Source organism: Mixophyes fleayi, chromosome 2, assembly GCF_038048845.1.
Source record: "Mixophyes fleayi isolate aMixFle1 chromosome 2, aMixFle1.hap1, whole genome shotgun sequence".
Lineage (NCBI taxonomy): Eukaryota > Metazoa > Chordata > Amphibia > Anura > Limnodynastidae > Mixophyes > Mixophyes fleayi.
The window spans coordinates 140,317,594-140,344,264 of NC_134403.1; the positions used below are offsets into that span (position 1 = coordinate 140,317,594).

At 40.8% G+C, this 26,671-nt stretch overlaps 1 protein-coding gene across 4 annotated transcripts in view; it reads left to right on the forward strand.

Moving 5' to 3' along the window:
• Positions 1 to 3,742: 3,742 nt before the first annotated feature.
• The window catches only part of TUBGCP5 (tubulin gamma complex component 5), a 43,580-nt gene continuing 20,651 nt past the window's right edge, over positions 3,743 to 26,671 (forward strand). For 3 of the 4 annotated variants that reach the window (XM_075200084.1, XM_075200087.1, XM_075200088.1), the window contains exons 1-13: positions 3,743 to 4,011; positions 5,928 to 5,981; positions 6,063 to 6,171; positions 10,246 to 10,342; positions 11,227 to 11,306; positions 11,981 to 12,110; positions 18,559 to 18,676; positions 19,077 to 19,166; positions 21,193 to 21,286; positions 22,357 to 22,603; positions 22,701 to 22,903; positions 23,344 to 23,459; positions 23,557 to 23,822. In XM_075200084.1, coding sequence (XP_075056185.1) covers positions 3,878 to 4,011; positions 5,928 to 5,981; positions 6,063 to 6,171; positions 10,246 to 10,342; positions 11,227 to 11,306; positions 11,981 to 12,110; positions 18,559 to 18,676; positions 19,077 to 19,166; positions 21,193 to 21,286; positions 22,357 to 22,603; positions 22,701 to 22,903; positions 23,344 to 23,459; positions 23,557 to 23,822 — 1,738 coding nt within the window. In that variant the 5' untranslated portion in view covers positions 3,743 to 3,877. The remainder of the gene's footprint in view (positions 4,012 to 5,927; positions 5,982 to 6,062; positions 6,172 to 10,245; positions 10,343 to 11,226; positions 11,307 to 11,980; positions 12,111 to 18,558; positions 18,677 to 19,076; positions 19,167 to 21,192; positions 21,287 to 22,356; positions 22,604 to 22,700; positions 22,904 to 23,343; positions 23,460 to 23,556; positions 23,823 to 26,671) is intronic. The other variant, XM_075200086.1, reaches the window with a different exon arrangement.

The window sequence follows — 26,671 nt, forward strand, 5'->3', positions numbered from 1 at the left end:
GTGTGGGAGCAGTCTGAGCGAAGTCCTGGAGGCGGGTATGGGAATGACGTGCATCAGTGTGTTAGTGAGGTAGCGGTCATTGGCAGAGCAGAGGGGGCAGAAAGGAATGTGTGTAGAGATGAGATTTGTAATGAAGGGGGGAGAAGGACTGGTTGAGACCTTAATAAATGGGGGTGAGGAGATTAAATTTAATTCTGTAGACCACGTTGAGCCAATATAGCGACTGGCAGAGAGGGACAGCACTGTTAGAGCGGCATCAGCATTAAGGATAGACTTAAAAGAGCAAGGTGGGAGTTGGGTAGGCCAGAGAAAAGGAGGTTATAATAATCAAGGTGAGAAATTACAAGGGAGTGAATAAGAGTTTGGTGGCTTCCATGGTGAGAAAGGATCTTGGACATATTCTGGAGGTGGATTTAGAGAGAAACTGAATGTGAGGTTTGAAGGAGAGGGAGTAGTCAAGGATGACCCCTAGACAGTGAATTGAGGAACAGACAAGATGGTAGTGTTACCAAGAAAGTACTGATGGGAGTAGATGCCATGACGTATGGACTCAATTCTGGAGGTGAAGTATTTAGCAAGGACGAGTAGGTGAATGGGAGTTGAGGGTGCCCAAGAGGCGACGAAGTTTGAAGGATTTGGGAGGACAGTTTGTGTGATAGGGCAGAACTATAAGAGGAGAGAATGAGCTTAAAGTAAATGAGTAAATGAGTTTTCAAAGTTTACAATTGCTGTGTGGATTACTAGAAGCATTAAATAGGCATACAAACACAAAGCAGTAGCAGAGCCTGATGGTATCAGGCTCATCTTACCAGACCAATATCCAATATACCTATTCCAAGGCACTGCTAGATCCATGCACATAGGTGTATGTAAACCCCAATATAAACAAAGCACAATAAAAGAATGAAAGTAGCGCTTAGCATATGACTTATCTAGGTGAATAGTAAAAAAAATTGAGAGCTAGAATAAAAAATTAAAAGCTAGAATAACTCTTTAATTTGTATCAATATAAAACAATGAAAGCCATGTATACAAACTACTCTAGAGGACTGGGTTGGTTAACTATCATAGATGGATATATCATACCTGCTCTGAACAATGTATCAGTGAAATAATATGCATGTTCACATCCAAAGAGCCTAGCATTAGTTAAAAACAAAGAAAAAAATCAGGCGCTAAAATATATAACGATTAACCTTATCAATAGTGCCAATGCAATCTGCTGCTATCAAAAAGACACAGGATACTCCTGTGTAAAGCATACAAAGAAAAAATTAAATAATGGAAAGCGCTGATGACTTCAACACGCCCGACATTCACTGCGAGCACAGCATGGAGGAGCACAGAACAGCGACGAAGAACAGCAGAGGATTCAACTCGAAGAACAGGGCGATTGAAAGATGAGTTAAGGGGGAGTTGGATAAAAAAAAGATATATATAGATATATATATGGGCCCCGGTGCACTGCTTTGCCCGTGGGCCCATAATGTTGTTAAGATTGCCCTGTATATAGATGCAGTTTAATTTTTTATATACAAACAATAATAAATCGATCTTCATGACTTATATAAGCCAAAATATCATATTCAGCAGTTGAGTAAGTGTATCAAGGCAATCGATCTAATGTACTTCCACATCCTCCACAGCTTATTACAATAACATAGCTTTGCTGCCCCTCCTCCCCTTTTCTACTCCACTCTCCTTTCAGCAGAGGTCAAGGTTAACTGAATGACAGATGGGCAGTTATTTCAAGTGGCGTCCATATAATTAACCAGTACCTGGACTGCAACATGGCGGTTATCCCTTTTTTATTTTTTAAATTGTTTGGGCCAGGAATTTTGTGATAGAGAGGCAAATACCCATTCAAGATTGCAATTTCCTTTCAATCACTTGGTAAGGGGGATTTAACCCGGAAATCAACTGAAGGAAAATTATAGTATAGTATACTACACTATATGGACAAAAGTATTTGGACGCTTGACCATTACACCAACAGGGACTGTAATGACATTGTTTTCGAATACATATACTTTAATATGGAGTTGGTCCCCCTTTTGCAGAGATAACAGCTTCCACCCTTCTTGGAAGGCTTTCCACAAGATGTTGGAGTGTTTCTGTGGGAATTTGTGCCCATTCATTCTGTAGAGCATTTATGAGGTCAGGAACTGATGTTGGACGAGAAGGCCTAGCTCGCAATCTCTGTTCCAGTTAATCCTGTTATCGTGAACAGGATTAACTCATGTAGTGCTTACTTTAGATAAGACCCCTTACCCAAGTGTAATATAATACCACTGACTGTCTAACACAAGAAATGTTTTTTATTAGGGACTTTTCGTGACCCTGATTTACCGATGCATAATGCTGTACATGACTCCGATTTGTTATCTATTGTCTGATACCTGTTATTTAAATCTCAGACACGCATTGGTGAAAGAAGTAGATCCTGCTGCTGCGCGACAAATTAATATTGATTTTATATGCTGCCAGTTCTGACCTTTGCCTGACTCGGCCCGTTTCATGGATCGTTGCCTGTCTTAACCATTTCGTTTGGATCTAACTATTCTCTGGATGGCCAACGAATATGACATTTCAACTGGATAGTGACCATTTATGGTTTGCTGCCAACTAGAAAGCTTCTTAAACAATGAACCTTATTCCAAAATTGTTTGAGTACCTGCACTTCCGGGAATTTTATTCCTTTTACAATATTGACTATTGTCTCCAATATATTCCTGTGTCATTCAGAAGGCGTATAAAACAGCTATCATCACATAGTAATCGTTCGTCATTCCACATTATGACACTTGTGTAGTGGATTATAGGTGTGTGGGAACACATACGCAGAGGGATTAGTGTGTAGGAGTAGGGGATTTGGGAGAAATAAGGGTGTTTTATGGGAGAAATGCAAGTTTTTAACTTACATTCCTGCATTGACATGGTGTATAAAACAGCTGTCATTCCACATTATGTCACTTGTGTAGTGGGGTACAGGTGTAAGTGAACGCATATGCAAAGTTTAGTGTGTGGGATTAGGCATACTTACCAACTTTTGGCAAGTCTTTTCCGGGAGATTAGCGTGACTGGAGGGCGGCGGTGCGCGGCAAACACGTCATTTTAGCCCCGCCCCTGCAATAAAAATGCTGTTTTGTGATGGGGACGGGGCCAAAATGACGCAATTCACTGCGAATCGCGTCATTTCAGGAAGGTAATTCCCAGATGCGGGAGACTTGACAGCTCTCCCGGGAGTCCGTGAGACTGACCCAAATTTCGGGAGTCTCCCAGACATTATGGGAGAGTTGGCAAGTGTGGGATTAGAGGATCTGGGAGAAATAGGGGTCTTTTTCATGACAGAACTGCAGTTTTTTTTACATTTCTGCACTTACATGGCGCATAAAACTGCTGTCGTTCCACATGTAAAACATGACCAAGTACCTTACAAATAAGTGTGTGAAAGATATAATTAAGAAGTAAAATATTTTTTTAAATATACATCAAATTTCAATTTTCTATCATAGTAGTCAATTGTCATTCCTCTTAGCAAACTGAAGCTGTCATTCCTTTTAGTACGTCCAGAAAACGGCTACTATATGTGTAAAGTATATAAATGTTGAGAAAATCAACTTACTAGTCTGTACATATGCACTCTCTACCAGCAGCTGGAGCCACAACCTCAGTCACTACTGCCCGGTAGTTGTGACACATGAAACATGTCCACTTCCGGTTCCTCTTCCCCCCTCCTCAGACAAACGTCACTGAACTAGAAGTCGGATTCCCCTCACAGTGAAGGGGTTAACTCGTAGCCGAGCTGTGATTGGCTTAGCGGCGTCCAATCGATGGCGAGGTGACAGTTACTGCTCTGTGTACCTGTGAGTGGTACATGGCGCACTGGACCCGGTTTGAGAAGGAGCAGGAGACAGATGTGAAGACCCTGGTGACCTGTCTGAGCGGCCTGCAGGATGAGGGCGATAACAACTACCAGCTGGCTCTGCAGTACGCCTGGTCCAACTTCAGGTCTGTAGCAGTACATTATAACTGCAGAGCAGCCTGTGGTTCTCCACCTCATGCAGAACTACAAGTCCCAGCGTGACCTGAGAGCTTTTGTCTGACGGGGCATGCTGTTCTGGACGGCCTTTAAGTCCCTACATCTGTCCCTACATCTGCTTTACACATGCATTTCCATTGTCGCTGCTCATGCTGGATTAACGACACAGCATATATATATATATATATATATATATATATATATATATATATATATATATATATATATGTTGATACACTATAGCAATTAATTTGTGTCCAAATTATATAGCAGCTGAATTTGTAATGTGTGTGCCACTTCTCTCTGTTAGGCAGTATGAAAATGGCATTTGCTTTAGGTACTGGAATATCCCACTTTCCAGTATACCGGTATATGATATTTATACATTTAAACTAAATTTGATTATTTAAGATTGTTCAACTTATTAATTTCCTTACTTTTATCAGGTATTTAAGTAAATGTGGTTTGTGTCTTTCTACGGATATGTGTTCCAAGCATGTAGCTGTGTTGTGCATGAGAGCCCGCTGTACTGTGGTCATCAGAACATGGGCTCTGCATTGTAGTAAATAGAACATGGGCTCTAGTTTTTTTTGGGGTTAAGAACATGAGCTCTGCAGTTCACTGTGACACCAAAAATGGGGCCTGTACACTATTTACTCTTTTGCCATGCTGCGTGCACTATTGACTTTTTTACTGCATTGTCTGCAATACAATTCTGAGAGCCCTGAGTATGCGTCTGTTAACTGTAGCACTCACGCTAAATAACAATACGCACCAAATATGTTATCTTTCATCACATCTTGGGAGTATTTGTCTTTACACTGGACTGTGTTATGTGCAAAATAAGGTTTTCCTTTTTGCCATAGCACAGTATGCTACTTAGTAATGATACTGTACCTGTCTGGTTTTGGCAACTTGCAAAAGTTGGTAACCCAAACTATGACACAGTTGTATCCAATGAACAATATAGCTGAATTGTGTCATATGACACGATAGTAAAATAAAGAAGTCAGCCTGATGAATCCAATGTATGGCTAAAAAGCACAGATAAAAGCTCAAAAAAAATAGTCTATTAAATAAAAGTTGTACAAGTCAATAAATTAAAGTCGTCTCAAGGTGAAAAACCACATTTTATTTATCCTGGACCAAAGATACACACCTCATAAACTAATATTACACTTTGTTAAAAAGCTATTAAACCATATACTCAATATGCTTTACATGAGTGAGTACCAAAATGCATATATTTGCGGTAGCTCAGAATGAAAGAGAGTTGTGGTTAGTGTTCGATCAAAAAGAGGCATCTTATATTAGATTTCCGATATATTACGCCTATTTATGGACACTGGCAGAACGTTTCCTATCTTGCAGCGAAGATGCATACTTTGGCTGATATCTTAACTCCTTGTGAAAATGTGGAATATCTTGTGCTGTTATTAATTAAAGTTGGAGTCTCCCATAATATGTGAAACAAATTCTTCTTCATTCTTTTTAGTCCTTTTTTTATTCTTCGTTCTCTTTCTGCATAAACAGTGCTCTGTACAGTGGGGATATGAGCATACATGGATTATAGGATTACAATACAGAACATAACTGGACACATTTAATATGAGGTCTTTGCTTACAAGATCTTAAATCTAATAGAAACAAAGCAATGATACTAAATGAGCACTGTAAGGGAGCACTGCACTAGCAACCTATGAAATGAATGCATACGGTATAGAATTGTAATTCCTTAGGAGTACAGAGGAACCGGCTACACAGATATGTACAGTGCTTGTTATTCGTCCTGTAATGTAACCCATAAGGTCTTTGTATCTGCACTACATAATGTGCTTTATTAAGCTATTACTCATCTTTCATCTGTCTCCTTCTTTATTGGTAGATTTCATCGTTACCTTGATGTAAGCAGTCACCAGATTCACAGGACCTTGGATGGGTAACTCTTTGTATTTCAGTATTATTTTTAATGTACAGGTTGTAGATGGAATATAAAAATGTGTTGTTTTTTCCCTCCTAGAATCTATGAGAAGTTGGTGATCCATTCAGACCTAAATAAAGCTGAGAGTTGGAAGAGACTGACAGAAGAGTTTTTGACCCTTCCTCTTTCAAACACTGAGGGAATAAAGGTGTGTCTCTGATTTGGTAATGACAATGTGAAGAACAAATATATTTTTCTCTGCGGAATGGGGAACATTGGGGTATCGAGTGCAGCCAGGAGCAAGGGCACTTTAAAAATGTGAATTTAAATCATAGCTCCTCCCTTTCCCCCTCTTTACCCCACACCTGCTGGAGCAGACATCTGTTTTTTGTAAGTGCCCTATAGCAGGGGCTGCTAAAAGCTGCTCTAGCAGCTTTTCCTGTTAATTATTTTATTTCCTTATGTTGGCTGCAGTGGACGGCTGTGCGATGCTGGAGTGGGGAGCTGAGGTGCAGAGTTGTGCCTCTGATGCCGCCTCCCCTCTCCCAACATTTGATGGCTCCAGGGGGATAGAGTCTGGGGGTCCCGTGGCTGCAGGGAGGCTGTCACTGCAATACCACACACTTGAGAGCTGCCTAAGGTAGACTCCCAGCATAGTGTTTGGAGGGAGTTTTCAATTGAAGCTGTTATGAGGCTCCAAGGCTAGGGGAGGTATTTTATTAGGAAACGGCAGTCATTATTTAGCCTGTAGACAGGTTAGGTAGGGGTTACACTGAGAGTAATGCCCCTGCTAGGCACTAGTTTGGTCTGAGGAGGGGGCTGTCCTCTTCAACTGAGATGAAAGCTAGGCAGTAGTAGCAGACCCCTCCAAGTCCAGCTAATATATATATATATATATATACTCCTCTCTCGCCAAATCCTGCCGTTTCCAGCTTCGCAACATTGCCCGCATTCGGCCCTTCCTCTCCCAGGATGCCACCAAATCTCTCGTCCACTCTCTGATTATCTCCCGCTTGGACTACTGCAACCTTCACTTTATCGGCCTCCCCCTCTCTCATCTCGCTCCCCTTAGATCTGTACTTAACGCCGCTGCTAGGCTTATTTTCCTCTCTCGCCATTCCACCTCTGTCTCCCCACTCTACCAAGCCCTTCACTGGCTTCCCTTCCCCTACAGAATCCTTTTCAAGCTCCTCACTCTGACTCAAAAGGCCCTCACCAACTCCACTGCTCCCTACATCTCTAACCTTATCTCTATTCACACTCTCTCCCGCCCACTGCGATCGTCGCCTCTCTTCCCCTCTGATTACCTCCTCTCACGCACGTATCCAAGACTTCTCTCGCGCCGCTCCCGTCCATTGGAACAAGCTCCCCCGCTCCATCAGAACTTCCCCTAATCTGTCCTCTTTCAAACAAACATTAAAAACCCACCTTTTCCTTAAAGCCTTCCAGTCTCATGCCTAAACTCCCACCGGTCGGCTACCTCTCTTTCTCATCCCTTCTTCCATTCTCCCCCTTCCTCGACTCCGTCTCCGTTTCTCCCGTCTCTCCGTCTCAATCATGTGTCTGTCTGTCTTCCCCTCCCTTTAGATTGTTCGCTCCTTTGAGCAGGGCTCTCCTACCTCCTGTTTCCATCACTTTTAACTGCGCTCTCCAGCTACTCTGCTCACCTCCTCTCGGTCCCTCTGCCCTCTGTCTCCTCTCGCTTCTCTCCGCTCCCCTCAGTGACTCTCAACCTGTCATTTGTGCCCACCCTCATGGGCCATAGTTACCTGCCTATACTCACTTTTCCCCTCCCTCCCTCTCTTTGATGCTGTGCCTGAGCCCCCAGAGTTATAGTGCTTACTGTTCCTTGTACTGTGCTGTTTCACCTTGTACTGTGTCATTATTTGTCCCTGTACGGCGCTATGGATACTTTGTGGCGCCCTATAAATAAAAATTAATAATAATTATATATATATATATATTACACACACACACACACACACACACACACACACACACACACACACACACACACACACACACACACACACACACACACACACACACACACACACACACACACACACACACACACACACACACACACACACACACACGCGCGCGCACACACACACACACACACACACACACACACACACGCACACACACACACCGTATTTCCCCATGTATAAGACGCACCTTAATTTTGGCCCCAGAATTTGAAAAAAAAAAAATATTAGCTGTCAAAAAGTGTGCTGGGTGTGCAGAGACTGCTGGCGGCTGCACACTATGTGCAGGTCCGTTCGGCAGAGACAGGCAGGGAGAGTGTGCTGACCTGCTGCTCAGATTATGTTCTAGTTATTGTATTCTAAATTCTCTGCCTTTTTGCTATGTCTGACAAGGGGAGTTATTCCAGCGCTAAGTCTGTGAAGGTGTCTTCTGTAAAGATTTTTACATTTTGTAAATGCCATACTAAATTACCTCTAGGACAGTCAGATGGGGATGTCTTATGCGCCTCTTGGCAGCCTTAGGATCATGTGCCGTGTATGCCTGAATTCTCTGGTACCGATATGGCAGAACCAGCTTGGGCTGGGTCCCAGATCCCCTCAGGTCAGGAGGAAATTCTTGATGAAATGTGTTCTATTTGGGAATGCCTAGCCAGGGCCCTGCGGAGTCCCTCAGATCGGTAGTGAATGGCATGGAAAAAGAGGAGTATATGTGTCCTTGGATAGCTACATGTTCCATTCTGGGAATGGCATCATTGTCTGTCCTTTGGTCTAGCCACGGCCCAAAGATTTTTTACTAAAATCATGGTAGTCATTGAGTGTCCGCTGCGGTCCAGGGGAGTAAAAATCATTCTCTATTTGGACGATCTGTAGATAAAAGCAGAATCAACAGTCAAAGGTTAGTAATTTACATTAGGATAACCGTATATGAAATGCATACCAACCTGTGAAGAGTGGCACTAGAATATATCACGTAAAGAAAAGACAGTCAAGGTCATATATATTCTGCTCAGCTGACCGATTTTAATTTAGGGGCGAAAAGGGGGGCAGGAAGGTGGTGTGGCAAACCGTAACCAATATATGAAGGGGAGGAGGAAGGTGTGTGCCATCAGGGCAAGTACTTGGGGTAGATTATGATAATGAGAATGGAGAGCAGGAGTTGTAGAAATACGACCATGGTTCCCATTTCTTATTGATTGATTTGGTGGAATATTTAATTATGATTAAAATAATTAAATATATTTTTATTATACTGGTCTTATATTCCATGCAGAATAATAATTTTTTAAACACAGTTACATTCACACCATTTAGGAGAATGAAAGAGAAAATGGGAATATCTTAATCTACAAACATTTTTGGGACAGAATGAATATTGTCGTATTTTTTACTTAATGTGAAAATTAACTTTGAGAGAAGTTGTTTTTATTTTGTAAGAAAAAACAAAATTACATAAATCCTATCATCCAAAACACAAGGCCGGATCCCTAGGATTAAGGATTACCCCTATACAATTGGTTTGCACAGACCCTGCAAATGATACTGTAGTCTGGTAGTAAAGATCAAAAATCTTGTACTGCTATAACTTGAAGAGTTCCCAGCCAACCTAAGCTTTGTTATATTTACTAGATTTATCAAAGGCTGTAAATTAATGGTTTTCAGAGAATATCAACTAATCACTTGTTAAAGGATGCTTATCACCCAATAACAATGGGAGCAGCCTTTTTGTTTACTGAACCAAGATAAAATTAAAAGCAGCCAACCTATTCACCAGAAACCAATGTCTCATAAAAGCCATGAAGTGCCTAAGTGATGTCACATGTTTCTATTGAATTGATAGACTACATTCTCGTAATTGGTCGGTCAGCCCACATAATGTCCACTGGTGTCCGTTGTTATTTATACATTAATATAAAGGATACAGCATTTTAACTGATGTTGATGTAACCTATTCTTGTGACCGCATTAATCATGTAGCCTTGGCATTGCCACCATTTAAAGGTTATACTGCTAAAGCAGTACAGCTTGAACACACACACATTTTCTGAACAACAAGTCATGCGATTTCTGGTTTGAACTTGTATGTGTAGTTAAACAAACCTTGACTAGTGTGGTGTAGCTTTTTCATTTTTATTTTTATTTTTGTTCAATCCCTTAATCGATGATAATGATTGAGATATATATATATATATATATATATATATTTGTTTTGTTCTTCCTTTATGGTGAAGATAAAGCACATACTAAATCTGTGGTATTTTATAAATAATTATTAACCATTTTGTTTATTCTAGACGGAAGCCCATTATGCCATATTGTCTCTTCTACTTTGTCTATCTGATTCACCGTCCAAAAATGACTATATTGAAAAGCCAAGGCAAAAACAAACAGGTAACTGAGAGAACATCTGATGGTGTAATGTTGGTTCAGTATACCACATACATGCTTACATTATATGTATATGATTTTTTTATGCTCTAAAAAATATATAAAAGTTTAATAAATAAATTCAAGTGTCATTTAAATTTTACTTTTATATTTTACTGCCCTAATAACCAGAATAAAATGAATGGGAGAAGCATTCACTAATTCCCTAGGGCTGCCTGGTCTTCTCTTCAGTGGAGCCTCTACCACTGTAGTAGGGGTATACCATCAAATTACAGCCCAACAGGTGAGAGGTGAGGCTGGATATAATAAACGTAGAACTAAGAAAATGGTCTAGATTTACTAAACTGCGGGTTTGGAAAAGTGGAGATGTTGCCTATAGCAACCAATCAGATTCTAGCTTTCATTTATTTAGTGCATTCTACAAAATGACAGCTAGACTCTGATTGGTTGCTATAGGCAACATCTCCACTTTTTCAAACCCACAGCTTAGTAAATATACCCCAATGTGTCACTGCCTGCAGCCAGGAAATATAATTTGCAGATAGGCCGCCTCAGTTAAGAGATTGAAAAGAATAGCCCTGAAGCTGTGTGAGCTATAGCCCATGGTTCACGTGTCCATGAATTTGTTTCCATAGTACCAAATTTATAGCCAGTATTTTACAGAAGAATTCACAATTTCAAATACATAGATTTTCCTGACATAAATATACAGTACCTGTTTAGAATTCAGAAGATGTTTCTATTTCAGAACCTATTATCTAATTGTGTTATAAAAGTTTTGTGTGCATGTAAACGAAGATAAAAAAAAGTTGTATAAAGTTGATAATGCTTCCTCAAAATAAAAATATTAAAACACTCCGCTGACATGTTTTATGGCTTAATTCTAGAAGAAGATGAACCATTTGACTGGGGGAAATACTTGAGGGAAGGCGAAGACATTGGCTTAAGTCCTGATGTAGGCACACCAGTAAGATCATATATGTTTTTTTATCATCTGTGTAACACTACTTATAAATTAGCTCTGTTTAAACCAGAGCCCTTGTTCCTATCTATTATTTTTAATACCCCATTATCTTTTCATTATGGCTCATTATAAGAATTCATATGTTTGATTTATTCAACATGGTGTCCTGTCCAGTTAAATAAAGTTAATTGTTCTGACCTACTTATACGATTTGTTCAGTCACTTTTGATAATGATGGCCTCAAGAGGACCATTTTTACCACTAGTTTGAAATGGTAAATGAAAAGTATGAAAAATTGTTAAAAGTAATGTACTATAAGCAGCGTTTAGGTAACAAAATGCAGCAGTTACAAACTATACATTTATCATACAGGCTAATTCTATGTACAAATCTATTCATGCTGCATTGACTGCTGCTGAAGCCATCAGTTTGGAGCACCATACAATTTTTCTACTAGATATACACACTAGAGGTGAAAAATGAATAGCCTAAGCTGAACCTATGGAACAGAGGAAATATTTTATAGGTTGTTATATTATTAAGTTTGTAAATCATTGGAGCATTATTGAAGCTGTATCTTATGTTTTTAGATTGTTTACAATAACAATAAAATGATTTCTCATCAGGTATTGCCAAGTCTTTTATTTTGCTTTACCACTAGTTGTAATACATTTTAGGAGTGGTCTGATATTAGTGAAGAAGATGATCAGGAGCCCCTTAGTAGAGAGGACTCTGGAATACAGGTTGATAGGACCCCACAGGATGATGCTGAAAAGAAGAGTGCTCCACCAGTTGTGTCTTGGAAAGGTGGGTGAAGCTTCTGTTATTTATCAAATTACTTGCTCATAATTATAGAACGTATAACATGTATATTGTGTACAGGCCATGAAACTGATGTCTTTGTACATAATACAATAGCAAAGTCATATTATCTTGTATGTACTGTACAATTATAAACAGTATCATAATATGGCACAATCACCGTTGCACTGACATACATTATTGGAATATCCTGTTCAGCATTGTTTGACTTGTATTTAAAGGGACTAACCCCTCAAAAATTATTACTTAATTGTGCCTAGTACAGAGGCATGTATATGCTACATATAGTTCCATAATATCTCTGTGTGCACGCTACGTGCAAATTTTGATAGTAGTGCCTACCACCTTTTTAATTAGCTCTCATTTTTGTTCTTAGCCACAGCAGTAATATTGTCAAGAAATCTGTTGAAACCTTGCCATGCCCCCAAAGTATTGTACTGTGGGAGAATTATCACAACCCCTTAAGATTGATGGGGGGGGGGGGGGGGGGGAGAGACAAATAATGGCAGCTCTAATGATTTGTGAGCTCTGCAGACTTGCTGGCACCATAATAAAAATAGACACAGTCCTGTAATAACAATACTTTTAAATATGCATACCTCAATTTCTCTGGCACTACCATTTGGGGGCACTGCTCACCATGGTGTATAGAGCGTGCTGTGCGGGGAGCAAGGTACTAAATCTAACAAACTTGTCTGGCTTGCTTACCGCCCTCTTATTCCACGAACGTAAACTATTAGTTTTTTACTAAGTGCCACCGGAGGAGGGTCCTATTTAGTTTAGTCTTATTTTCATTTTTCTTTAATTTAAACTGGATCAAGTTTTTCTGTTTAGTGGTGAAAGTGCTGATGGCACTTACAGGCCTCCCCGCTCTATGTTTTGGGGCTTACGGTGAAAGGGTCATTTGCAACAGTGACCAAGGACCCAGTTGTTGTACCAGAACAGCACTAGTGGGATGCACCAGGAGCCATGGCAATAGCTCCAATCTCACCCAGCACAGCTGAGACGGAGCTGCTTGTGGGCCCTGCACGCTCCTGTCTCAGGGCTTAAGCAGACAGACAGCATTGGAATACAGGTAGCAGGGGCATACTCTCTGGTACAGGACTGCCATTTTAACGGACTGTAGATAGGGAGAAGTCGCTTCTTTACTGGGAGTTTACACCTCTCCTCTTGCTGGGCTTTTCTCTCAGTGTAAAGTCTGTCATTTTCGCACTATTCCCTAAGCCTCTGCACTGCCTGTTCACTTCTTTGCCTATGGGAAATTTCCCTAAGTCTGCATGTGTGATTTAGTGACCTGTCACTGTCTTTCATGCTGGGTTGATATATAAATAATTTTAATATATTCTAGTTCGGCTCCTTGCCTGTTTTCCTGTTATTGTACTCTCTCTGTATAGTGAGTACACACACACACACACACATATACACACACACACATATACACACATACACACATACACACATACACACATACACACATACATACATACATACATACATACATACACACACACACACACTCTCTTACATTTTGTTGCTGCACTTAATACTGCAATATTGTGTGAGATAACTGTTAGATCGCTCTATATTATAGATTGTTTACTACGTTGTGTTCCATGTTGTTTTCTCCCCTTTTTTCCTGTGTATACAGTATGTTTGAAAGAGGGGTAGGTTCCAGATCCAAAGTTGCCAGAGCCAGTTTGGTGGTGTATTTCACCTGTTTCAAGTGCGGATGCCCATTGCATGGCTTGTGAGTCTGAGGGTCTGGGTCTGCGTTCGTCTGACGGGCACGCACCCAAGTTGGTGGAGCCGACCTAGGCTGGAGAACTGGCAAGGTCCACTGCAGAGCTCAGACAGGAAACTGAACAGTCTGGGAAGGTAGGTGATGATGTTTTTCTTACTCCTCCTCTAGAGGCTCACTCTATAGATACCCGTCCCCTGGGATAGGTATCTCAGCGAGTCCCTGACACATTAGTGACATCACAAGAACCTCCCTGGATGCAAAACCTGGAAAGGTCTGTCCAGGGATTGGTCAGGGTATCTTCCTCCCTAGAGAAGATGTTAGAGACATCATCCTCCGGTAGACAACGAAAACGCCAGGCTCATTCCCCCCTGTAGGAGGAGAGTGAATTTCAGGAAGACTCGGATAATATGGACCTTATGGTCTGGGAGGATGATTCCTCCAGTATACAGGGAGTGGAGGACCTTATCCTAGCGGTCCGAAAGACCCTTAATATTTCTGACGTAGAATAATGGTTCCTTAGGTTTCCCTAAACTAAACGAAAAATGAATAAATGGTTTCTTTTCCATCCTTTCCACAGTTGTCTGAAATTTGGCGGGAGGCCAGACTGAAACCGGATATCCACTTCCAGATTCCAAGATGATTTTGCCTCTCTTACATCTTTGTGGACGTTGCAACAAGGGAAACTCACCCAAGAGTGGATGCTGCAGTTGAACATTTGGCTAAATCCACTTCTATTTCCCTTTTAAGTGCTGCTAGCTTGAGAGACAGCATGGATAGGAAATGTGAGGGGATTTTGAAACCCACTTCTTTGGCTTCTGGTGCTTCACTTCGTCCTATAGCGGCGGCTGCGTGGGTGATCAAAGCCGTTGAAAAATGGGACACCTTTCTCAGGGGCGGAATCTGGAATGCCTAGTTCTAAATTGTCTCCACTGGCTGAACATATTAAGGAGGCAGCTGAATAACTGGGAGATGCTGTTCTGAATGCAAGTCAGGGATTATCCAGGACTTCGTCTCTGGCAGTGGCGGCCAGACACACACTTTAGCTCAGATCTTGGGAGGCGGATGCTGAATCCAAGAAGTCCTTAGAGGCGTTGCCTTTTAATGGATCAGTTCTTTTTGGTCCTGCATTAGACGAGATGATTTCTCAAGCCACAAGGGAAAATTTATTTTCTTTCGGCTGCCGTACCTATGTCAAAAGACCGATGATTTCGGTCCTTTCGCTTTGTTGGAAGATCTCGGTGTGCTTCTCTGAGAGAGCAGTCCCTCTGCCCATCGGGGAGCTGCTCAGAGGTGTAAGCAGGCATGGACAGGATGATATCCTACACCTAAACTGGCAGACAAACAGCCTACATGACTTCCTGCTTTCCATGCCCAGGGTGCTGGGGTCTCGCCTTTTGCTCTTTCAGGACCACTGGTTTAGTTCTATCACAACCACCTGAGTAAGGGGTGAAGTGGATAGGAGTTACATCTTAGACCTCTTGGGGACACCTACTCGGCTTTTCCTGTCCACTCCCCTTCCGAGAGACAGGGTCAGGAGAGTGGCCCTTCAGGTGGTGATTCAGTTCCTGTTAACGTCAGGGGTTTGTCCCGGTCCTGAGGGAACAAAGAGGATTGGATTATTACCCAAACCTTTTTCTTATCCAGACACCAGACTTGTCCTTTGACTCCATTCTGAATCTGAAATCCCTCAATTTAGACTTGAGAGTACCCAGCTTCAGGATGGAATCTGTTCGCCCCGTCATCAACCCCATGGAATGGAAGGAGTTTCTTGCATCCTTGGATATCAAGGATGCATATCGTCCCATATGGAACATCCACCACGATCTCAGGTTTGCGCAGGACGCATCTCATTGCCAGTTCCTGGCTCTACCCTTTGGTCTGGCAACAGCACAGAGGGTATTTATGAATTTGATGGTGATCATAGCAGAGCTTTTTCTTGACAAAAAGGGTCAGTAATACCGTACCTTGACAATCTCTTCATTTAGGCAAATTCAGCCCCTCGCCTTTGGTCTCGCCTGCATTTGATGGCGGAAACGCTGCAATCACATGGCTGGGTCATCAATTTTTTAAAAGTCCAGCCTTGCTCTTTTTTAGGGCTTGAGTTTCCTGGGTCTCCTGTTCGCCACCAGGTGTCAGATAATGTTTTTGCCCCAGGACAAGATTCTGGGTGTCCAAAACCAGGTGAAGAGATTGTTATCTCTTAAGATGCATCTCCATCCTTCAGTCCATGAAACTGATGGAGCACATGGTGTCTTGCTTCGAAGCAGTGCAGTTTGCTTGCTTCCACTTGCATACCTTCCACCTTGAGATTCTAGCCAGATGGTCGAGGTCTAATCCTCAGTTGGCCACGCAATTTTTCCGTCTGTCCACTGCAACCCGTCATTATCAATTGAGGTGGCTGAGGGCGAATAATCTTAGTCAGGGCAATCCTCTTTCAGTGTGGGATTGGACAACAGTGACCACAGACGTCAGCCTCCTAGGCTGGAGGGCGCTGACTCTGAACTTCTGTCTTCAGGAGATCTGGACCAGGGCGTAGACAAGGTTGACCATTAATATTCTCGAGTTACGAGCGGTCTTCAATGCTCTGGTTCAAGCACAATCCCTTCTGCATAAGAGATCAATCTGGATCCAGTCTGACAATGCCACAGCGGTGGCATATGTCAATCATCAGGGCGAAACCAGAAGTCCTCTTGCTATGATGGAGGTTACCAGGGTCATGCGCTGGTTGGAATGCCGGGTCCCGCCAATATCTGCAGTCTTCATTCCACCTCTCTTTAAGGGGTTCAGCCAGATTTTGCTCTGCCGGTGGCACTGTGGGACCTAAATTTAGTTCTCATGGCATTGCAGAAGTCGCTGTTTGAAACGTTGGAATCTCCTTTTTACTAACTATTTCCTCAGCAAGGTATGTTTTTGAGTTGACAGCTCTGTCTTGTAGTTCCCCCTTTCTCATTTTTCATGAAGCCTGGGCTGTTTTGTACACCAAGCCCTCATATCAGCCCAAAGTGGTTTCCAATTTCATATCAACCAGGATTTTGGTATTTCTGCGTTTCCTCAGGCCCTGCAATTAAGTAGTTGGGGTTCTCCCCTTCTTTTGTATGGGGTCAGAGCTTTTCAATCTATGTAGGTCGCACGGCTCCAGTGCATAAGACACAGGGTCTCCTGGTGTTATATGATGCTTGCAAACGTGGATGGCCGGCCAACCACTAAACAGACAGTTGCCAGATGGATTTCAACTACTATTCGTCACACTTATATCTCTGAGGGGGTCTCAAGTTCCTGACTGCCTTACTGTTCACTCCACCAGGTTGGTTAGCGCCTCCCGGGCAGCGCGGCATGGAGCCTTGAACAGTTCTGTCGGCAAGCTACCTGGTCTTATGTCCACACGTTCACCAGATTCTATCACTTCAGAACGTCTGAAGCTTTGGAACATCCCCATGGTGAGCAGTGACCCCCAAATGGTAGTGCCAGTGAAAATAGGATTTTTGTACTTACTGTAAAAATCCATTTCTCTCGACCCATTTGGGGAACACTGCACTCCCACTCCTTGTTTTGACGGTTTTGTTGTTCTTGTTGAATGTGCAGCACGGTCGCTTAGTGGTTAGCACTCCTGCCTCACAGCGCTGGGGTCATGAGTTCAATTCCCATCCATGACCTTATCTGTGTGGAGTTTGTATGTTTTCCCTGTGTCTGCGTGGGTTTCCTCCGGGTGCATCGGTTTCCTCCCACACTCATACTAAGAGGTTAATTGGCTGCTATCAAAATTGACCCTAGTCTGTCTCTCTCTGTCTGTATGTGTGTGTACATTAGGGAATTTAGACTGTAAGCTCCAATGGAGCAGGGACTAATGTGAATGAGTATAAATGGTGATGATGATGATGTGGCTTCGTGCTCTCCTTCAGACTTTGTTAGTTAAAAAAACTGATAGCTTCCGTCCAGGGGGCATAGAGTAGGGGGAGCAGGACAGAAAAGTTTGTTAATTTTAGTGCCTTAGTCCCTGCAGAGCGCCCTCTATATCCCATGGTGACAAATGTCCCCCAAATTGGTTAAGAGAAATGGATTTTTCGGTGAGTACAAAATTCCTAGACAAGTATTCGAAAAATAGAAAATTAGGTTTTAGATGGAACTATATTACTGTGTTAGCCTAAAATAGTGTTTATAATTTTTTTTTTTTTTTGCATATGGGATTGTTATTAATGATTCTCATTTACGCATGGGGATTAGTATCTATAGAGCATAAAACATAGCACAGGTTGTAAGGTGGAGAGGAAATACTTAAAACCCACTGTGTATCCTGCCCCTGACCCACATTTGTGTAGCGCCCCATTAAAATATCACAACGTATTGACTGCAAAATCTGTGCTAGTGCCCTCTTATGCCAAATAATCCATCATTGTGAAGTTGGCACCGAAAAACACCCTCCAGCATGTAATGCAGCCCCTAGGATCAGCATTTAATATAGTCCTATTGATAAGCATTTGTAAATACATTCCACATTGACTTCTCCCTTATGCTGCAGATAACATGAGGACTATAACTTTGGGAAGAGGGCATATAAGAGATTTGATCAACATTATTATTTTAACATATAAACACTTTGTTTTGTTTATTGGAGATTTTCTGATGTATACTTCTCTCAATATGTTTGACTATATGCATGGTGCTGTTCAGCCATAATTTATTTTCCCTTTCTAGCTGGTGAGCCAGATGCACGAACATGGCTGGAGCAGCATATTGTTCCTCAGTACTGGACAGCTCGAGCTAGTAGATTTTCACACAGTTCACACTTACACTCCAATTTGGCAGCTATTTGGTAAGAAATATTTTTTTTTACAGCTATACAATTTTAATGTCCACTCGACATGTTCGCATCAGCTAGGTTAGGATATCATCTACATCTACAACTTAATGATGTACATAAACATTTATTCTGGGGTCCACATTATATTGTTAACATTTGCCTAAACCTATGTATTCCTCCTTTTTTCTCTCCTGCCAATACAGTGATGATTGTATACAATGTCATGGAGCGATTAGCCTCAATATGATTTTTTTTTTTTTTTTGTTTTTTTAGTAGCCACACACTTGTTTAAGAGGGATTTTATGTAAGAAGCCCAAATAAATGGTTTATGCTCCACAGTATTAGAAAAACTCAAGTTTCATGTAATTAAATGATGTCTGCAATTGGATTTCGGTGTGTGTTTATACTGTAGGGATCAGCATTTATACACCACTGATCCGCTATATACGCCCGAGGAGAAAACCTTTGTTACTGAAACCCAAGTGATCCGTGAGACTCTGTGGTGAGTATAAACCTAATAAATATTTGTCATTAATAAATAAAGCACCAGCAGAAACTGTATTTGTTTGTTTGTTTTTAAAAAATGTGAATGAATATGGAGCAATTGGACCCATTCACCCTATGCAGTGGGACTCAATGGGCAACAACCCCGCTCCGTTCAAATTTCATGAGCACCCAGTACAATACATTATTATTATTATTATTATTATTATTATTATTATTATTATTATTATTATTATTATCATCTTTGACTTATAAGGCGCCACAAAGGGTCCGCAGTGCTGTACATTACATATACAGAAAACAGAACCAAGACACAACATGATACAAAAATATATACAAACACAGGTGACCGGGTAAAGCAAATCAGATTATATCTGACAGATAGTGAAAGGGATGGTAGAAATCAGCGAGAAGAAGGCCAAAGCTTAAGAAAACAGGGAAAACAGGGCTAGCGAAGCAGGCTAAGAGGTACAGAGGGTGAAGGAACAGTAGAAGTAGCACACAAGGAAAGAGGGCCCTGCTCATGAGAGCTTACATTCATTATATAATTCAGGTTATGAATGCATTGCTATTTATATAATATAACACAGTGAAATGAATGGTGAGTAATCATCTGGTTGTATTTGTTATCCAAACCCAAAAAGGCCATTTCTGCAGTACATAATAATTTTTGCTTTGCCTATTTTATGCCTAAATTTGAACAATGTGCAACCTCCATATTTTGTTAGTAGATTATAGGCTTACTACTGTAACTGTATTTGTTGTTATTGCAAAAACAATAAAAGTAAATTAGCCTGATGCCCCCAGTCCCCCCCCACATTACGGTTGATTTCCGACACTTTGTTCACGTACATGTTTGCTATCTGGTTGATGTGATGTTTTGGATCGTTTTCATTTGAGTTTTTTCCATTAAACTATGTCTCTGTTTACGTATCCCTACACCCATGCATTTGTTGGACAAAGCATGTACGTGTTTATTGAATCGTTTTGGTTTTTTTTGTTTTTTTGTTTTTCTGGTTTTTTTTTTGTTCTAATTATACCAACAAATAGCTTTGAAAATTCTATAAATAACAAAAAGCAATTAGTCTGTTATTTAACATGCCATTCAAACATTTTGCAGTTTTACATAAGGCCCAGACCTTAAAAATTCATAGGCATATCCGAAAATAAAGTTTTTATGGCCTTGCTGAGGTGGAACTTTTCAGTATTCCATCATGCCAGTTGCAGAGTGAGATGTTTCGCCAGCTAAAAAATTTTTTTGTAAAGACTTTAATTATTAAGTTTCGTCACAAAAAGTACAGACAACCAACATGGTCAAAAGGCAATATAAACAGACGATATCTATCAGGAAAGGCAAGATGAGACGACCAAATTGTATTAGAATGATTACCCAGTATGAACATTTGTAGTAGGAACAGTAGCACAAAACTGAAAATAGCCCTAGGAAAGGAGTATAACAATATGACGATGTATACAGAGTGTAGGGGAGAAGTTGGAAAGAGAAGAGAGGGAGTAAGGTGGAAAGGCAGCAGCTGAAATTGTAAATTTGCTACAGTGTATCTACATGACATCATAACAAGGTTGTTGCCTACTAATGTTATATGTCCACCACTTTTGTGAGTGTGTCCGTCCGTGTGTCCTGACAGCAGAATGTAGGAGATATTCTAAGTAAGCTGCCTCTTCTGTCTATAGTTAGTCCCAAATCAGAGATGCTCTGCTCATTCCATGGTCTTTATTTTGTGACTCTCTGTAATTCATGCACACTCCTAGCTTAACATGGGTATGCCAGCACATGATTATGGTACTATGTCATGGATTCTATTTTGTGTCGCTCTTTGGCAGCCAGGGTACCAAGTAGGCTGCTTGTTTTGTTTTTGACGTGAGAGGATGAATTCAGACACCGTAACATTATTTTGTTACTTGCTTGTCCATAACTAAAAGTAATTTTTGTATGTGATTGTAGGTATCTGCCATAAAATGATTAAATTATTGGTATGTAACAAAATCTCGGTGCTTTGTTTTAGGTTACTTTCAGGTGTGAAAAAGCTATTCATATTTCATTTAAACGATGGTAAAGTCACTGTGAGGAGCGACATCGTTGTAACACATATGACACATGTATGTAAGCAATCTAAACAACTTATTAACTGTTAAATTCTTATGCATAACTTTTTTTTATTCTGGCAAAATGAATTGCTTTATTAGCATATTTACACAAGGCACATACTAGCAACCTACTTGCCTTTTAAAGAAACGTATGAGTTGGGTTTCTGTAAGTGTAAAACTTCAGGGAGAAGAAATTGGGAATAAATATATCTTTTCAGTTTGTTGGACAAAAATATAAATAAAGGGAACGTATTTGGCCCAATATAGGGACTCTCAGAGTTTAATATTAAGACGACGCAGAAGCACAGTGAAGTGGTGGATGGCTTTCATATATTGGTAAATGTGTGTATGTGTACCAGTGCAGAGGCAAGGGGTCTTATAATCTTTATGACCCACACTACCTGTCTCAAAGCTTCAGCCATTGATGATAGTGCTCAAGTGACATATGCAGGAAACTGAATTCTATTGGCTTTCTCTGTCATTCCCTGATAGTGGTCAGTTTGCTGTCTTATACTGGACTCCGGTTGGCTGCCAGAGTAAATAAGTTGCTGTTAGCCAGTAGGCTGGTAGCTGCTCCATGACCTGGCAGGTGTGCTCAGTCTGTGCTTCCATAACCTGAGTACTTCAACTGGTAAATAGGATATGCATTGTAGTGGGCCATAAGGGCACAGGCTCTGCATTGTATAGTGAGACATTAGAACACAGGCTCACCATTATATAAAGCACAGACTCTTTCCTATACACTAAGGTACTAGACTAGAGCCTATTGTGTGGAGTCATCATACTGTTTTTTTATGTAGGAGCACTGTTCTGGTATAATGTGTGAGATCATCGATAGACCCTGTGTGAGGAGCTCTACTGTGCAATGTATAAATGGTAATGGTGAGAATGCTAAATGTGGCTCACTCATAGTAGAGGGGTGGTGTAGACTTTGCCTTCTTTGTCTTGGGTGACAACAACCATCCCTCCATCTGACAGTGTTTCGCCATCTTTTCAGATTGCTCCTGTGGACTTTTCTTGGCAGGCACTTTAAGAATGAAAGGTCCACAACTGAATTTGTCGCCATGTATTTTTCTCACCAGAATTGCCTTCGGTCGGTGCTTGAGCAAATAGCAGCATATGGTCAAGTGGTCTTTAGGCTGCAGAAGTTTATGGATGAGGTCACAGGTCATTGTTCTGAGAATTCACTTCCAGGGACGCTTCCAACTCCCAAAAAAGCTGCTGAAGCTCCTTTCCGAACCTACCAGGCCTTCATGTGGGCATTGTATAAATACTTCATGAGTTTTAAAGAAGAGCTTGCTGAGATTGAAAAATGCATTATTAACAAAGGTATTTATGTATTATTTTATTTATAACTATTATATATTATGTTCTACTTGTATATATCTATCAAATATCTACAGCATGTCTATTTTCTCTTGTTTAGATGAAACGGTCACTTTAGCACTGGTTGTTGACAAGTTGGCTCCTCGGCTAGCACAGCTGAAAGTATTGCACAAAGTTTTCAGCACTGGCATTGCAGAAGTGCCTCCAGACACAAGGAATGTTGTGAGAGCCTCTCACCTCCTTAATACCCTGTATAAAGCTATTCTGGAGTATGACAATGTAGGAGAGGCCTCTGAGCAAACGGTAATCCTCCACTATGGTTCCAGGGGTTCATGAGAATGGTGGTTTACTGTGCACATACACCCCTTAATTTTGAGAGTAAGGCTTATATTAACTACTCAACTTTTAAGCTTTGCCACACTTTGGAGGGACTGTCATCTGGTTATTGAATGTAATTGTTGCATGGAATTATACAGTTATGTGATACTATTTTTACTTGGGTACAGTCAAATCTCAGCTCATAAAGTATGTGTCTGGGTGATGTATTTCATAGGTTAGTTAAGGAATTGCTTTTAAAAAAAGATGTAGATGGATATATATTATTTATTTATATTACAGGCAGTTCATGTAGTAGTAGTAGCACCTCCTTACAAAAAAAATGTTTTTGTGTTTTTCTCACTCTAGTGATTTGTATTGTTGAAATCTCACAATACTAAACTTTTTAGAGCATCCTGTCTTTGCAGGTATCCCTTCTGTTTTTCCTTTGGGTTGAAACTGTGAGACCATATTTAGAAATTGTAGATGAATGGATTGTCCATGGACACCTATTTGATCCAGCAAAAGAATTTATTATTCAACGGTAGGTATAGTGAAGCTTTACTATTAAGATAGGTATGGGATTGGTAAATATGGGATGTTCGTAAAATTGTGTTCTGATTGTTTTGTTCTTTGCATAGAAATAAAGATGTTCCTGTTAATCATCGAGACTTTTGGTATGCCACATACACCTTGTATAGTGTTTCAGAAAAGACTGAGAATGAGGATAAAATGAGTGATAATGCAAGTGGCAGCTCAGGCAGCGATCAGGCCCCAGCCAGCAGGCAGCACACTATGGTCTCTTTCCTGCGGCCTGTCCTGAAGCAGATCATTATGGCAGGGAAGTCCATGCAACTGCTGAAGAACTTAAAGTGTAAACTGTTACAGCAGCAAGACTTCTCAAGAGGTATGTCTCACATGCTTTACAAGATTTTTAGATTTTCATTTTTGTTTTTAGACTAGGTAGACAAAATAAATAAAGGTAAAAAACTACATGCGGATTATGCTATATATAGTTATATAAAGGGAAAGGTTGCATATGAAATGTGCATTGGAGCAACTTGGTGCAGTTTTACATAATTTTATACAAACATATTAATGTAACAAGTAGTTTTCTAAACAGTCAAAAACTGTAGTATTTGAATGTACATACAAGACACCATTTATTGTCATACAGCAGCATGATGCTCAAGATTAGACTAGCTGCTACAGCCACTGAGATGTGGCTGGGTACTACCTGTTAAAGTAGGGCTGGATAAATCCTGGTGTCTATCTCATCGTTGTGACAATAAAATCAGGCAACCTGGTGACTAGTTCATGTTCCACCTTCTGCTTTTCAGGCCACCTATGGAGTCCATATAATTTGCCATGCATTTGCTGGTAACCATTATAACTGATCTCCAATACTAGCAGATGTATTACAGACAGGGGCGGATTGGGAACTTAAATTGGCCCTGGAAAAAATAATTGAAGTGGCCTCGTATGGGCGGGGCCAAATCAAATGTAGGTGGAGCCAACACAAAAGTAGGCGGGGTTTAGAAGTACTGATATTTGGCTGTAGTAACATTTAAGAAAACCTGCATGTGATGACTTAATACACAGGGAGTCATCTCTAAAGGAATGCAGGGAAAAAGCTGCCAGTCCTGAGCTATAAAAATACATGAATCCTTTTGCATGATATGCAACTGGTTTATACCTCTGTTTCCAACTTGTTTAGTTGCTTATTAACACATCCATCCAATATTCCCTTCATAGAAACATACCTGATTTTAGTTAATAAGTTTAACTATTATGAAACTTGTTGGCACAAAAGCATTTGATCAGGCTGCCAGAGCAGCATATGAGGACCTCACTGTTGCATCTTTCCCTGATGTCCTGAGATGAAAACTACCAGTCAAATCTCTCTCTAAGTGTGTGTGTGTGTGTGTCTGTGTGTCTGTGTGTGTCTGTGTGTTCCAAAACATGCATTTCAAATTATCCTTATAATAAATGGCTTTCCAGGTGCGATCATCACAAAGCTGAAATTCTTGCCATAATGCAACAAAACACTTATTTTGCAACAATTGTGTATGAGCCCTAATGTGCCCAGTGATTGGGGGTGGGTTGCAATAACAGTGCAGGGAGGGTTGGAAGACAATGGCATAAGTGAAGGAGAGAGCTATTCCAAGGGTTTGCTGGTGATACAGTAAGTGCAAAGGAGCAGGATTAATAATATTGTCAGTGTAATGGGGGCTGGCCATATGTACAACAATGTGATCTGAGAATGGGATCAGTGCAAGGTAGAAGGCAGGCAATGGGATCAATATAGGAACCACTAAAGTATCACCAGAGCTGGATTAAAGCTCTGGGGGGGCCTGGGGCACTTAAGACAGGGTGCTTGTCATTTTAGACATATACACAGACAAAACTGTGCACGTAGCTCTGCCTTCACTAGCAGTACAGTGTGAAGCGAGACATACCTTCCAACTGTCCTTATTTTCGGACCAAACCTGACCAAGCATGACAGTCACCAGATTCCGGACAGTTGACAGACTCTCCTGTTCTTGTCACTTTCACTACCTGTGGCTTCTGGTGTCTTTATCTCAGTTGCTGCTTGTCTGGATCCTGGAATGTTGGAGGCCCTATTTGGAAAACAAAATGGGTACATGACATTTAGAAAACTCCAAACAGCCCTGGCTTTAAAATAATAGGTTTATTTTTTAAATGGGAATACTATCTCCCTCCCTCCAAACAGCCCTAGCAATAAATTAATAGCATTAACGTTTAACAAATATAACCATTTCCCACAACAATCCACATTCAATATATAGCCCTCCTCCCCAAACTCAGCCCCACATTCAATTAATAGCCCAAAACCAACCCAGCATTAAATTAAAGATCTTGTCACCTCACCATAAATTAATAGAGGCCACTATTAAACTGCTCCACCATCAACCAACAAATAAATTAATAGCACTGACCATTAAATAATTAGCTCCGACCCACAGTCCACCTTTAAATTAATAGCCTACCTCCCACCGAAATTACAGTAGAGACCCCTCCAGCAATAAATTCATAGCATTTATGTTAAATATACCTATTTCCTGGAACTATCACTGCCATTAAATAATTCATATTCATATTTACATTCACCCCCAAAAAAAAACACATTCAAATTATAGCCCCCATACCACCCAAGAATTAAATTACCCCATCCTAAATTAACATCCCCACTATTAAATTAAATTGCCCCACCATCACCCCCAAAAATAAAATAACTCACTAAATAACTAGCCCCAACCTACACTACATCATTAAATTAATTGTCTACCTCACACTCACATTATATTAAGACCCCCCCCACTCACTTCCCTCACACATTATAGTAAAATAGCAGCCCCCCTTTCTGTCACATACTATAACAGTATAGCAGCCCCTTCTCTCACATATAATAGTAGAGAAGCCCCCCCCATAGTATAAGAGCACCCCACATAGTAAAATAGCATTGCAGCCCCCCACATAGCAAAAGAATTGTGTAACAGCCCCCACATAGTAAAATAATAGTATAACAGCCCCCACATAGCAAAATAATAGTATATCAGGCTCCCACATAGCAAAAGAATAGTATAACAGCCCCCACATAGCAAAAGAATAGTATAACCGCCCCCCACATAGCAAAAGAATAGTATAACAGCCCCCCACATAGCAAAAGAATAGTATATCAGGCTCCCACATAGCAAAAGAATAGTATAACAGCCCCCCACATAGCAAAAGAAT